The 14,386-nt window shown below is 43.5% G+C and overlaps 1 protein-coding gene across 4 annotated transcripts in view; it reads right to left on the bottom strand.

Moving 5' to 3' along the window:
• Positions 1 to 14,386, bottom strand: part of PHACTR2 (phosphatase and actin regulator 2) — a 245,767-nt gene that overhangs the window by 73,089 nt on the left and 158,292 nt on the right. For all 4 annotated transcript variants that reach the window (XM_066373084.1, XM_066373081.1, XM_066373083.1 and 1 more), the window contains exon 2: positions 12,664 to 12,831. In XM_066373084.1, coding sequence (XP_066229181.1) covers positions 12,664 to 12,831 — 168 coding nt within the window. The remainder of the gene's footprint in view (positions 1 to 12,663; positions 12,832 to 14,386) is intronic.

Consider the following 14,386-nt stretch of genomic DNA (forward strand, 5'->3'; position numbering starts at 1 on the left):
ACGTTGACCTTTCACACGCTGCTGCCGTTCAGAGCAGACAGTCTGAGTTTACAAGTCACTCAAGTTCATTATCCAGTCAGGAGGGAATGGGCCCCCACCCTGTCCATTCAATTTGGGGAAATGGTTATTTTGTCTATTTTGGCCTTACAAGATTCCTTAAGGCTTTTCCGCAACTCTGAATGCTATGAACAAAGAGGAAGAATTAAAACTATATATTGTCTTTCCCTTACCTACAACATTCCAGCATGTTCCAAATCAGAAACACCCACTTGCAAACACCCCACATACAGCATGGGATAAGGCTCATCAAAACTTTATCATTAATTCATTCATCCCACAAACATTTACTGCACGTTTGACATAAGCCAGGTACACAATTTATTCTGGACACTTCGGGATTTTTATCAGAGAGGAAAACAAAAATACCTATTCTCAGAGAATTTATAATTTAGTGGAAGGGCAGACCAGATAATAAACAACAGACATAATTTATAAACTGTTAGGAGGTAAAATATACTCTGGTAATTTAAAAAAAAAAGTAAGACAGAAACAGAGGAGCCCAGTGCTGGGGGCCCCACCTAAGGCCCACCAGGAAGCCAATTATAAAAAAGACAGATAATAACAAATGTTGTCCAGTGTGCAGAGAAACTGGAGTCCTTACACGCTGTTGGTGGGACGGTAAAATCGTGCAGCTGCTTTGGAAAACAGTCTTGGCAGTTCCCCCAAATGCTAAACACTGAATTACCATGTGACTCAGCAATTCCACTTCTAGGTATATAACCAAGAGAAGGGAAAACATATGTCCACAGAAACACTTGCACGGAAGCGCTCATGGCAGCTTTGTTCACAATAGACAAAAGCAAAAACAACTCAAATGTCCATCAACTGACGGATAGATAAAGTGTGGTGTATTTATACAATAGAATTATTCAACAATAAAATGAACTGAAGTATGGAAGCATGTTACATGAATGGACCCTGAAAACAGTATGCCCAATGAAAGCAGCCGAGAAAGAAAGACCATCTTTATTATATGATTTCATTGACGTGAAACAGAGAGAATAGGCAAAGCCATAGAGAGAAAATACAACTGGGGGTTCTTGGGAAACGTGGGGAGTGATGAGTAATAGGACAGAGATTCTTTTTAAAATGATGACAATGTTTAAAGTAGATACTGGTAATAGTTGCAGAGTTGTGAATAATACTTAAACCACTGAATTATATACATCGAATGGGTAAATTGTGTGGTAGATAAATTATACCTTAACAAAGCTGTTAAAGGACGCTGGAGAAGAGACAGGAGGGTTAGCTCCACCTAAAATTGCACAAACCTATAGTAAAAGCAGGAATGCACAAAACAAAAGCACAGGTGCTCACAAACTCAGGTCAAAGCTACGGGGCTTGATGCTGAGATGCTGCGTGTAGCTCCCGGGGCAGGAGCCTGGTGGGCCACTCTCACTGCCGGGGGTGCTGCTGTTTCTAACAGCAGCTGCAGAGCAAATGCTGAATGCTGTTTCTGCTTTCTGCCTTCCTGAAAATACAATGTATGTCTTCTGTAAACAAATTTTGGAAATATAGCGATACCTGTTTATACATACATACCATGAATTACCATGCAGTCTAAAAAGGAAGAAAATGCTTTCCTATGCTCCAACATGAATGAACCTTGAGGATATTAGGCTAAGTGAAATAAAAGTCATATTAGGACAACTACTGTATGACTCCATTTATTGGCAGTTCACAATAGACAAAAGCAGAATATGAAATTGCGGTATCCAATACAGTCAAATTCTTGTATTGAATTTCTTAGAAGATGAAGAAAGACATGCCAAGACATCTCAAACCCTCCACTACTGATTTCTAAAACAAGAATAATTAACTGTCTTCCCTAGAAGAAATCAGGTGTCCCGTCTGGTCACGAGCCCTGGGTTTAGGAAACAGAACAGTGTAGAAGGCCGAATGTCATTTTCTTCTTCTAGCTGAAGATCACCATACACAAAAAGAGTGGACCAAGAACATGAAGAGCCATTTCATTGATGGCTTCAGAGACAAGGTCTGCTTCTCTGGACCATAACAGCCACGCAATAATGACCGGTCTGGCAAGACACGGGGTCCTGTCCATGAGAGCAGAGACGATCTGCTGGCCAGAGACGGACCGAACTGGCCTATTGAAAAGCAGTAGTATAAAATCAGGTGTCATGGGGGACAGTAGCTAGGACAGAAAAAACAGCAGTGGAAATTTCTGGTGCTTTCAGAGAAAATAGTATCTGACAGGTGGGAGCAAAATAGGAATAAGACAGAAGAGTAATAAATATAGGCAACCTGAGGCGTCAACACAAGAAAATAACTCTTTTGAGATGCGATGGGGGCAAAATGCCTGACCACACAAGAGACAGGTCAGATACAAATGGGGGGGGGGGGGGTCTAATGTTAGGGGTGGAGGCATGACTGTTTGGACACCATTAGAAAGGCATGTGTCTGTGGGAAAACACGGAGCTGAGCGTGACACATGCTAGCGAGCATGTAGAAGTGCATACACAGAAAGAACACACAACATGTTACAGGGGGTAAAACAGATCACCCCAGCGCCCAGCTAGAAGGATCTGGGCGGCGTCTTTCTACATATGGAACATTAAACAAGCAGAAATGTAACGTAAGAACCATCACTGGGGAACTCTGACCTCCCTAGACATTTACAAGATACTTAGTTCCTACTGATAAACTCTTGTCATTTTAATAACAAAATGAATTCCTATTATGGATATAATTCTAAACAGTAAAAAATGTGGTGGGTTAAGTGCAATAATAAGGATTTGGGGGGCAAGTCATTGTGTTATTTTAGTGTTAAGAATAGCCAAGACTGGGAACATGAAGTGTGGCCAGATCGCGGGCGACCCTGCGAGCTCCACGCAAGCAGGGACCTCATCAGGCTTGTTCGTCACTGTGTCTGGGCACAGGCAGCACGGGGCCTGGTATTCAATACAAACTTGCTGAATAATCCGGACAGTTCAGTGCGGTCTTGTGGTGGGAAAGTGAACAGCAAATAGATCAAGGAGATGAAAGAACTTTAGAAAAAGATGGAAGGATCATCATGTAGCAACGTGATTGGGAGAGAAATGTATGGATAGCAGGGAATAGTCAGAAAAATTGGAGAGAATTTGCTTCAGGTCGGCGTAAAAGGAAACCTCCTGAGTAATGAGCGCTAGGAACTGGGTGCTTAGGAAAAGATGAAGGACTATTTCAGGGGTCGGGGACCTATGGCTCGTGAGCCAGATGTGGCTCTTTTGATGGCTGCATCTGGCTCGCAGGCAAATCTTTAATAAAAATAATAATAACGTTAAAAATATAAAACATTCTCATGTATTACAATCCATTCATTTCCTACCGTTCATGTTCATGGTTGCGGGTGGCTGGAGCCAATCACAGCTGTCCTCTGGGACAACACCAAATTTTTATTGGATAATGCTTAACGTACACAGGTCGTTGTATGGCTCTCATGGAATTACATTATAAAATATGTGGCGTTCATGGCTCTCTCAGCCAAAAAGTTTCCCGACCCCTGTACTATTTGTAGCAGGGTTGCTGGTGACAGGGTGGACTGCAGTCCTAGAGACAGAATTAGATGACTGATACGGTCCTTTCCAACCTTAACTGAAAACTCAGAAAGTGGTTTCCTATAGTAACAATAAATAGTGGTTGGCTGTGTTTGGATAAGTCTTAATAGCATCAGACCTTGGATGCATTATAGATCAAACTGAATTTTCTCAATTAATTTGGGCACATTCTCATCAGTCCAAGTAATCTAACAAAGCAGTGTTGGGAACTCCACTAGCCTGTATGTTAGGCACTGTTTGAAGACAGAGGCAATAATGCATAATTATTTTAACTTACAACTGCATTCTTTGTTGGACTTGACACTTAGACCTACCAAAAAGCACCACAGACAATGAGGGATTCTAAACTTGGACTCCATGAAGCTGGCTTTCTGATGGACTGTCAGAATCTGGTTCCTGGATTTGAATTTAAGAAAGGAAGCTGTAACAAAATGTTTACATGACAGAGTTAAAACCCTTTCCTGCATTTCTGCTCCTCTTCTAGCGGATTTATATAAGGTGGAATTATGTGATTTGTTAGGGACCCATGCTGCTGGCAATCAGGGGTGGGCAAAAGTAGCTTTACAGTTGTGAGTAGGAGAAACCCAGTTTATTCTTGTATGATTATTGGTATTGACTGTAGACCTACTTTTGCTCACCCCTGTAGATATTAGAATTAACAACCATGAGGTTCCTGAATGTGGGGCATTTTAATTGTCAAATTATTAAGCAGAGAAAACTTTATAATGAACTATAGTCACAGTGTACGTGCACCTCTATTAGAGAAAATGCCTGTGATTATTTAACTGGATTTCTCAGTGCTTTACTTTCCCTCTTTCTTCTCTTCGCTGAAATGTTGTTGCCTTCCCGACACAGTTTCCCTGACCGCCTCATTTCAGCTGTAACTTCCTTCCCACATTCCTTATTTCTTGCTTTATTTTTTCTCTTCTTACTTTCTGATATGTTACCTAACTTACTGGGGTTTACTTTCTGGAAACCCCTATTGGCAAATACATTCCAAAGGGAAGGCAGTTCTGTCTCGGCTGTTTCCGCTGTCACTGTCACAGGGCCTGGAGGCTCAGGAAACACTTGGGAGGACAAAGCGAGTCCCGCCCACCCTGGGAGCAAGGAGCACTAGCGGGCTCGGGTGTGCTGTGGTTATGGCTGGTTAAGCACCTTCTCTCGCTACACAGATCGGGAAACGGGAAAAGGAAGACAGTCCCTTCTCCTCCTCCCATATGGTGGGAGGGTGAACGACACATGCAAGTACTTCCCTCTTCTCAGTGGACTGAGAAAAATAAAGTCAAAGTGATGTCATTTATTAATGCAACTAGACCATTTCTTAGTAAATACCACCCTGGGCAAATGATCTCACTTCTCCCTACTTTCTAGGTATAGAAAATCATCCCTAGCAACAACACTGTGTCTCCATGGTTACAGAGAATAAGATCTTTACTGGGATCAAACATCGTTTTTGATCCTGAGACCGAATCCTTCTTATAGCAAAAACTAGTGTATGAAACAAACTGCTGCGTTAGATTCCTCCTTCAAGGCGCAATCCTTACTGGTTTGGCTACGAAGTTATCTTGTTAGAGATGCGACGTAGTGTGAGTCAAAGTGTTGCCTGTAGTGCCAAATTGCTTGGGTTAAAATACCGCCTGTACTTCCTATCTGGTGTGTTCCCTTGGGCAAGTGACTTGAATTTTCCTGTCTCAGTGTCCTCATGAGTAAAATTGAGGTAATAGCAGCACATAAACTTCATAAATTCTGATGATTAAATGAGTTAATGTGAATAAAGTTCTTAGAGCAAGACCTGGCACATAACGGCACTCAATAAAAAGTAGCCATTATTATTAGGAAATGCTGAGTACCTTCAGTAAATTAACATTTTTATCAGATGATTCTACAACTGATTCGGAGAAAGCTGATAACTTGCAACAATGTTATCTAAAAATCTAGACTGGCATTCCTTCTAATCAAACAGTCACTAACCAAACAAATAAAAGCTACAATTTTAATGAACGTAAGTTGCCTTGATTTTCTTTATTTAGGAGTATAACTTCTTTTTTTTTTTTTTTTTTTCCTGAAGCTGGAAACGGGGAGAGACAGTCAGACAGACTCCCGCATGCGCCCGACTGGGATCTACCCGGCACGCCCACCAGGGGCGACGCTCTGCCCACCAGGGGGCGATGCTCTGCCACTCCGAGGCGTCGCTCTGCTGCGACTAGAGCCACTCTAGCGCCTGGGGCAGAGGCCAAGGAGCCATCCCCAGCGCCTGGGCCATCTTTGCTCCAATGGAGCCTTGGCTGCGGGAGGGGAAGAGAGAGACAGAGAAGAAGGAGGGGGGTTGGGGGGTGGAGAAGCAAATGGGCGCTTCTCCTGTGTGCCCTGGCCGGGAATCAAACCCGGGTCCCCCGCACGCCAGGCCGATGCTCTACTGCTGAGCCAACCGGCCAGGGCCAATATAACTTCTAAAATAAGGGAAAAAGGTAGAAAAAAAGTTCCCTAATTATATTACTGGCTTCTTAATAAATGAAATTGTGACTACAGTTGTTTTTGATTGGTATTTTTAATTATTCTCTTTCTCTTCCCGTTACAATTTTTAAATCTTCGAGTTCCGTTAAATAAAGTCCTAAAGCACCCAGTGCTCTGCTTTTAGTTACAGTGGACGGTCAGTAAATAATAAGCAAATCAAGGCACACTTAAGTGTACAGTTTGTACCTGGTACAAATTATTATACAAAGCGCCAGAAGAGGGGCAAAGATGGGTGAGACAGTCTCTGCCCTTCAATACTCTTCGCAGGACATGAGGAGCAACACATGAACCAGGAAAGAAGTCAACGTGGACCTGTCACGGCAGTACGAGCAAAGGAGGGAGGGCCTCACCCGCTGCTGCGCAAGCAAGGCCAATGTCCTCTGGAAAAAGAGACTGTTCTGACCCTGGCCCAGATGGCAGTCTTTCACCAGGTGGAGCTGTGGGAAGAAGGTCCTCAGAGGAAGACGGAAGAGTAAGAGGAAGGGTCTGGGGACAAGAAGGCTTAGGGCTAGCTCTGGGAGTGACCTTGTATGACCGAAGTCCAAAGCTGTGACTAAAGATATGACAGGACAGGTCAGGCTGGGTTCCTTTGAGGAGAGCTGAGGAGTCTGAAATTCATTTAGAAAACAATGTGGGAGCCCTGGCCGGTTGGCTCAGTGGTAGAGCGTCGGCCTGGCGTGCAAGGGGTCCCGGGTTCAATTCCCGGCCAGGGCACACAGGAGAGGCGCCCATCTGCTTCTCCACCCCTCCCCCTCTCCTTCCTCTCTGTCTCTCTCTTCCCCTCCTGCAGCCAAGGCTCCATTGGAGCAAGGATGGCCCGGGCGCTGGGGATGGCTCCTTGGCCTCTGCCCCAGGAGCTAGAGTGGCTCTGGTCGCCGCAGAGCGACACCCCGGAGGGGCAGAGCATCGCCCCCTGGTGGGCAGAGCGTCGCCCCCTGGTGGGCATGCCGGGTGGATCCCGGTCGGGCGCATGCGGGAGTCTGTCTGTCTCTTTCCGTTTCCAGCTTCGGAAAAATACAAAAAAAAAGAAAAAGAAAAAAAGAAAAAAGAAAACAATGTGGGGTCCATCGCACTTTTCAAGTAGGACATGAAAAGACCCCAGATCCGCCCGCGGGGGGATCCTAATGGTGGGATGAGGATGTCCTGTGGGGGGAGCGCCCTGCCTCTTATTTCTGCAAATCCACAACCACCTCTGCTCTCTTCCTCCCTGGACCTGGGGCTGTGTCATTCTAGCAACAGGAGTGACAGCACTGGAGGCCTGGGGGCCGAGGAGGCTACTCCCACAGACTCAGTCTGTGACCCACTTGATACAGTGTCTGTCCTAATTCCTCAGGTGACTTCCTGTCCCAGTTATCAGTTCTATCCCCTAGTTCCTTAAACAAACAAGTAAACAAGCATACAAACAAACAAACAAGGAAGGATGGGGGCCTATTTGAATCTTTGTTTCTTATACTCGGCCCCATCTGCCCATGAATACTACTAGGACTTGTGTAAAGAACGCCCTGGCTACCAAAGCCTGCCTGCATTTCCCAATCTCTCTCCCCTGGACGCTCTGTTATTCTACTCTGCCTGGTGGAACACGTGCCATCTTGCTGTGAGGTACACACCGTTCGACTTGGCTGGCCCGAGACTTGGAAAAGTGTTATCTTGCTTACTCTGGGTTCCTGACAACCTGTGTCAGCCTGAACCTTCTCTGTCAGTCTCACCGGCGAGGTCAGGTTCCACCTGTGTGTGGGCTTCCTGCCAGAACCCAGCCTCTCCCCGCCTTCTCGCTTTCCGTTGTCTTCCACAACGAGTGCACAGCAGAGGGGGGCTGTCGGCAGTCGCTGAGACAGAGAGCGACGAGGACAGACAACGGGGATCGAGAGGAAAGGCGGGTGTTAGGGGCCATCTAACTTGGAGGAAATAAATAACTACTTTTTTTGAAACTAATCCAATGGGAAGATGATAGGCAAGGAAGAGTCCAAGAACTCCATGGTGCAAAGTCTGGATGGCAAAACAAAGCCACGTCTGCAGTAGGCAGGGCAGCTGGGGTGGGCAAGGGATCTGTTCTGGTTTGGAACACGTTTGTACATAGCTCTTTCTACGCTGTCGTCCTGCACCCTCTGCGCTCATTCACAGCCTTGATCGGCACCTTCGCTCTGTAGAGCGAAAGCTTCCCGAGAGCAGGAACCTCCTTGCTCACTGGCTGCAGGCTGCCTGGATCTGGCGCAGTGCCTGGCATGAACCGTCTTTACAGTGCTGATGTACGCAGACCCAGACCGTGGGAATGGGTTTTGTGTAAACACACGGTCTTCGGGCAGTGCTGCCCGTTAGGCGCTTGGGCAGAAGTGCCTGGGCTTCCACTGGCACCTGGGTTTAAGAGATGTGGGTCCTGAGAAGAGTGGGTGTGATGAGGAAGGACACACTCGAAGCATGAGAAGGGCTAAGACATGTAGCAAACCCTCCTTGAAGACTTAGGATGAGAAGGGTCAAAAGAGAGGAAGAAAAGACAAAAATAACCAAGATAACGACACCTTCCATCAATCAAGGAACAACTCATCAGTAAGGGCAAATATCATTGAAATGATGAAAATGAGCGAGTCCTACCAAGTTCATGATCAGGAGGCTTAAAGCCAGTTCCCAGAGCGCGGGATGCTAGGGCAACTGCCGCGGGAGAAGGAAGAAAGTGCGGAGAGAAAGTGGGAACAGAGGTACAGGTCGGGTTTTCAGGACATCTGGCCTTGATGGTCATAGTCTATGCAGAAGTTGAAGGAATGACTAGGTTTCGCTAAGTCTTAGCTTTGGGGAGATAAAAAGTATATTTAGAGACCCAGAGAGAAGAATCTTAGTCTACCTTCCATCCCTCTCCCCCCAAATAAAGAACAGGAAGAAATGGTTAGGTAGGGGGAAAGCAGACAGGACAGTCTGCTGTCTAGGGACAGGGAAGGGATGGAACCTAGAGGTGAGATGACACCCCCGGAGCAGGGCCTGCTCACTCAGGAAGAGAAAGGGAAGGCAGAGAGGCTCCTGGGAAAGGAAATGGAAACGGGGGTATTCTCTTGCTCCCAGACCAGCTACACCAGAGGGGAGGACAGGTAACTTCTCTGGTTTAAATGTTTTTTTATTGACTGATTGAAGAGAGAGAAAGAGAGAGAGAGAGAAAGAGAGAGAGAGAGAGAGAGAGAGAGAGAGAAACATTGATTTGCTGTTCCACTTATTTATGCATTTCTTGGTTAACTGTTGTATGTGCCCTGACCTGGGATTGAACTTGCAACCTTGGTGTATCAGGATCCAGGGGTCCCCAAACTTTTTACACAGGGGGCCAGTTCACTGTCCCTCAGACCATTGGAGGGCCAGACTATAAAAAGAAACTATGAACAAATTCCTATGCACACTGCACATATCTTATTTTAAAGTAAAAAAACAAAACGGGAACAAATACAATATTTAAAATAAAGAACAAGTAAATTTAAATCAACAAACTGACCAGTATTTCAATGGGAACTATGCTCCTCTCACTGACCACCAATGAAAGAGGTGCCCCTTCCAGAAGGGCGGCGGGGGCTGGATAAATGGCCTCAGGGGGCCGCATGTGGCCCGCGGGCCGTAGTTTGGGGACGCCTGAGGATGACACTAACCAACTGAGCTACCCAGCGAGGGCCCAAGTTTTCCACTTTAAATCAAGGCCGAAGAACTGAAAGTCGGGGCTCAGGCCCAGCCTGCCTTATAGCACAAGACAACCTTCCAAAATATACCAAACCCGCATCGGAGCAGACAGGACAGGACCCTCCTTTCCTCTTCCCACCACAGTGAACGCGATCACAGCGGCGTTAATAAATCAGCACCGCATCCTGTCCACTCCTGACTGAAAACTCCTACAGCAGAAGCCCAGACTAGGAAAAGCGGTATTAATCACTGCGTATTGGAACACAGAGAGATTCATGTCCTGGTGAGTGTAAAGCCAGAAGTTTAAGAGAAGGTAAAACCCAGAAAAGTTACTTTTCTTGGAAGGAAGGCCTCTCTCCTTTCAGATGCCAGGATATTGTGGGTGTTGCCTAAGGTGTGCTTTATACTAGTTTGCCAGACAGCACATGACCTTGGTCCTATCCAAACAGCCAGATTTCCCCGTTTCTGCGGTCATTTATTCAAAGAAGAAAACATCTTTTTCTTGGTTATTTCCAACCGCATCGATTCTCCTCCAAATGTGACATCTTTCCTCGATGTGAAAAAAAGAAAACCGCGATGTACCATTTTGTGCTACCCTTTAGTTCAGGCTGTTCTTCTGCGTTCCACAAGGCTCAGTAGGAACTTAAGCCTTAAAATAGACATACATTTAAGAGTGATGATAAAATACTCGAGAATGGGACATTTGATAACATCCTATAAAATTCAAGTAAAACGTGAGTAATAATGTGGGTTTAAAAAGAAATCACGCTAGAAAATGCAGGAGGCAAATTCACCAAGACTTGCTCACACATTTATGTGGCTTGTTTTTATTCTGTCACAATTTTGATGTAATAACGTCAATGAAGCATCTAATAACTTTTTCAGGTTTTTAATGCAAGTTTGGTAGTCTAAGAATCAGGGATATAGTATCCAGCAAGAACTTCATGGAGCAAAATTTACATAAAATCCTGTGTAATTCTGTAACGGAAAAAGAGACCTCAGAGATGGCTAGGTTTTCCTCAGTCAATATGGGATAACATAAAAATAACACTGAGGCTGTTTAAAATCACTTTTCTTGAATATTCAGAGCTGGTGGAAATATGTTATAGCTTCCTCATGGTTAAAATAATTAGAGAGAGGTGAAAAGAAGAAGAGGCATTTCTTTATAGCTGTCTTTCTTACTTTAGGGAGAGAGAGAGAGAGATTATCAGCTCAGATTCAGGTAAAGAAGAAAGATGATTAAAGAGACTTCCATTCTCTCTTCTCAGCATCTCCTTAACGCTACTGTACCACCTTGGGTAGCCATGGTAACAAGAAGAGCCAGACTCTCCCAATGCTCACGGAACCATGAGAAGAGGTACTTAAGAAGGTCACCATGGTCCCCTTCACAACTGAAGAGCAAGGGAGAGAACAAGGTGCCCCGTCAAGGGCCTGAAGGACTCGAGGACTGACAAGAGAATTTGAATTGACAGCACCTTAAAATTCAACTCATTCAGCTCTGATGGGACTTGCTCGAGGTCATGGCACCTTGGTGGCAAGGACACTACTACCGTACAACCCAGAGGTCATCACTCAGCACAGCACTCTGTCCACCGCTTCCTACTGTCTTTTAATCCAAGAAGCCCATTAGGTACTAAAACCGATTCAATAACCAACCTATCATTTCCCTCTAAGCAAAGTCTCTTTTTGGTTTCAATGTTTTTATTAAGGAAATTTTTCCAATTTCCTTAATAAAAGAGATGAGAATAACAAACCCAGAGTATCATTCACTCAGCTTCAGCAATTACCAACTTGTAGCCAATCTTCTCTCATCTATCCTTACCCCTTTTCCAGGATTATTTTGAAACAAATCCAACATATAGTATCATAACTTATTTAAAAATAGTAAGACGCTTGAAGGCTACTAATACATGGTAGGCCATTTTCTTTAGGAAACTTTGGGGTCCCTACTCCCTACCCTTGGGCTACTTGTGGTATTCTTATTTATCTTATTTCACAGCGCTAGAACTAAAGGCCAGCTTTTACCTTGGTAAGATGTGCTCTGTGACTCTGTACACAGTGACAATATTAGACTGTGGTGCAATGAGGAATTTTGATGAAGTGACTGTTTTGGACTATAAGCATGGAAAAAGCTAAACTTTATATTAACAAAATACCACTGATACTGGACACTTGTTTAAGTTGGGCTCAATGCTGGCCTGAGACTTCAAGCCAACTTCCTCCACGAGTCCATAGGAAAAGCACTAAATGATATAATTCTTAAGTTTAACAAAGTATTTAATGTTAAAATAAAATAGCAATAAAATGTTTTCACACCAAAGGGGTTATGACTCACGTAAGACAAAAACCAGCCTTAAAAACATAATAGAAATTTAAAATTAAACAGTAAATATAACAATATTTTTCTTTTATACAGACATTCAAATTTTGCCCACTGAACAAATACATTCAAGAAAAGACATTAAAATATTTTAAGCTAACAGATAGGATTGTGCTTTTGGAACTAAATATATATATATATATATATATATATATATATATATATATATATATATATATATATGTATGTGTGTATGCAAATGGATAATTGAACTACAGTGTTAGCAAATAACATTTGCACTTCTAATTTTCCACTTATCTCTCCCTCCCTACACACCAGTTTTTATAAATTTACAAGTATATATTTACAAAACTATCTTAGAAAGCCAAAATGAATAGTAAAAGAAGGCAAATCAGAATTCTAAGTAGCTGCATCCTGAAATAAAGTTTCATTTTAAATTTGGACTTTTTTGCAGAAAAGAAATCTTGCAAGCCACAATTTTTCTTTTTACCTTTTGATGAATTTAACGATTTATCTTCTCTTCTAACAAAGATAGGATATTCATACCTGCTGAGGTTTCTCTAAATTTGTCACTGGTCTTCTTTTTCCTCCATTTCCAAGGCTTAAAGATTTTACCAATGGTGGAGAGTTTCCCTTTCCTCTTGAAGGGCGGTGTTTGGGGACCTGCCGCAGGGCCATCTGAGTTAGCTATAGATGCTTTGTCCAGGCCGTCAACTGTATGAGAAAAGAAAAAGGAAAGCTCTACTACCGGCTTCAAACAACATCATCTATTTCTTCCCGCACTGTTAATAGCAAGCAAAGGTGCCCACTTCAACTGGAATCTCAAGTAAAGTTTATTTTGTCCATTTCCTAGCTGTTAGAACTCTTTGATATCAATCAGTATAAATGAATCAGAAATTACAGTCCCCTTAGATAACCATTTTGTGTTAACAGAGAAGAGGCAAGAGGCTTACTTCATAGGAAGCGAAACACAAATACGGTTCTTTGAAACGGCTCAATCTATGTGTAACAACTACATCAGTATTTGTGCAGAAATAAGAGTATTCTTTTTTTTTTTTTTTTTAAGAACTAAGGACTTTTTTGTTGTTGTTGTTGTTTTTTTTAAATTTTATTTATTCATTTTAGAGAGGAGAGAGAAAGGGAGAGAGAGAGAGAGAGAAGGTGGGGAGGAGCTGGAAGCATCAACTCCCATATGTTGTGCCTTGACCAGGCAAGCCCAGGGTTTCGAACCGGCGACCTCAGCATTTCCAGGTCGATGCTTTATCCACTGCGCCACCACAGGTCAGGCAAGAGTATTCTAAGAATTTCTGAAATAGGCTGTTTCCCCACAGGCTAGTTTGGCATTCTCAGTAACGAATATAATCATGGTTTCTTCTTCAAAATTAAAATTTAGTGCCAAGAAGTTAAATTCTAATTTTCACAACACTAAAACTATCTTTTGCTTCTATTACAAAGAAGTTTTTGGTGTCAAATAAACGATAGCTATCACTACCAACAAGAACTATGTGGAAAACGTGGGTACTGTATGTGATAGCACTATCTTCATGTGCCTTAGTCATGTCATTACTCAGAAGAAAAGCATAAAATCTGTCATCCTGCACTATGTTCAAAACAAAAGGAAGACAGTGAGGACTTAAACTACCCCAACTATCAAATTTTAATGGCAAAACACTGGAAGCAGCCCTGTTAGATAAACTACAGTGTCACTTCTGCAGTGAAACAGCACTTAGCAATTTTTAAGAAGAGAGTAGTTTATACATGAACAACATGAATGCATCTCAAAACGTGCTGGAAGAAAAGCAACATGCAAAAAAGTGTGGTTCTATTTATAGGAAGTTCTAAAAGAAACAAAATTAATTTATGGCCAAAATAAACCTGGCTCTGGCTGGTGGCTCAGTGGACAGTGTGTCATCCTGGCACATGGAAGCCGTGGTTTGATACCCAGTCAGGGCACATGCAAAAAGCAATCAATGAGTGTACAATGAAATGGAACGAGTTGATGCTTCTCTCTCTCTCTCAAATCAAATGCAATATTTTTTAAAGAAGAAGAAAGAGAAGCAGAACAGTAATTGCTGCTTAGGAATAAGATGGCGGTAAAAATTGAGAAGAAGCCTGACCAGGCGGTGGTGCAGTGGATAGAGCGTTGGACTGGGATGTGGAAGGACCCAGGTTCGAGACCCCAAGGTCACCAGCTTGAGTGCGGGCTCATCTGGCTTGAGCAAAAGCTCACCAGCTTGGACCCAGGGTCACTGGCTCCAGTAAGGGGTTA

Source organism: Saccopteryx leptura, chromosome 3 (assembly GCF_036850995.1).
Source record: "Saccopteryx leptura isolate mSacLep1 chromosome 3, mSacLep1_pri_phased_curated, whole genome shotgun sequence".
Lineage (NCBI taxonomy): Eukaryota > Metazoa > Chordata > Mammalia > Chiroptera > Emballonuridae > Saccopteryx > Saccopteryx leptura.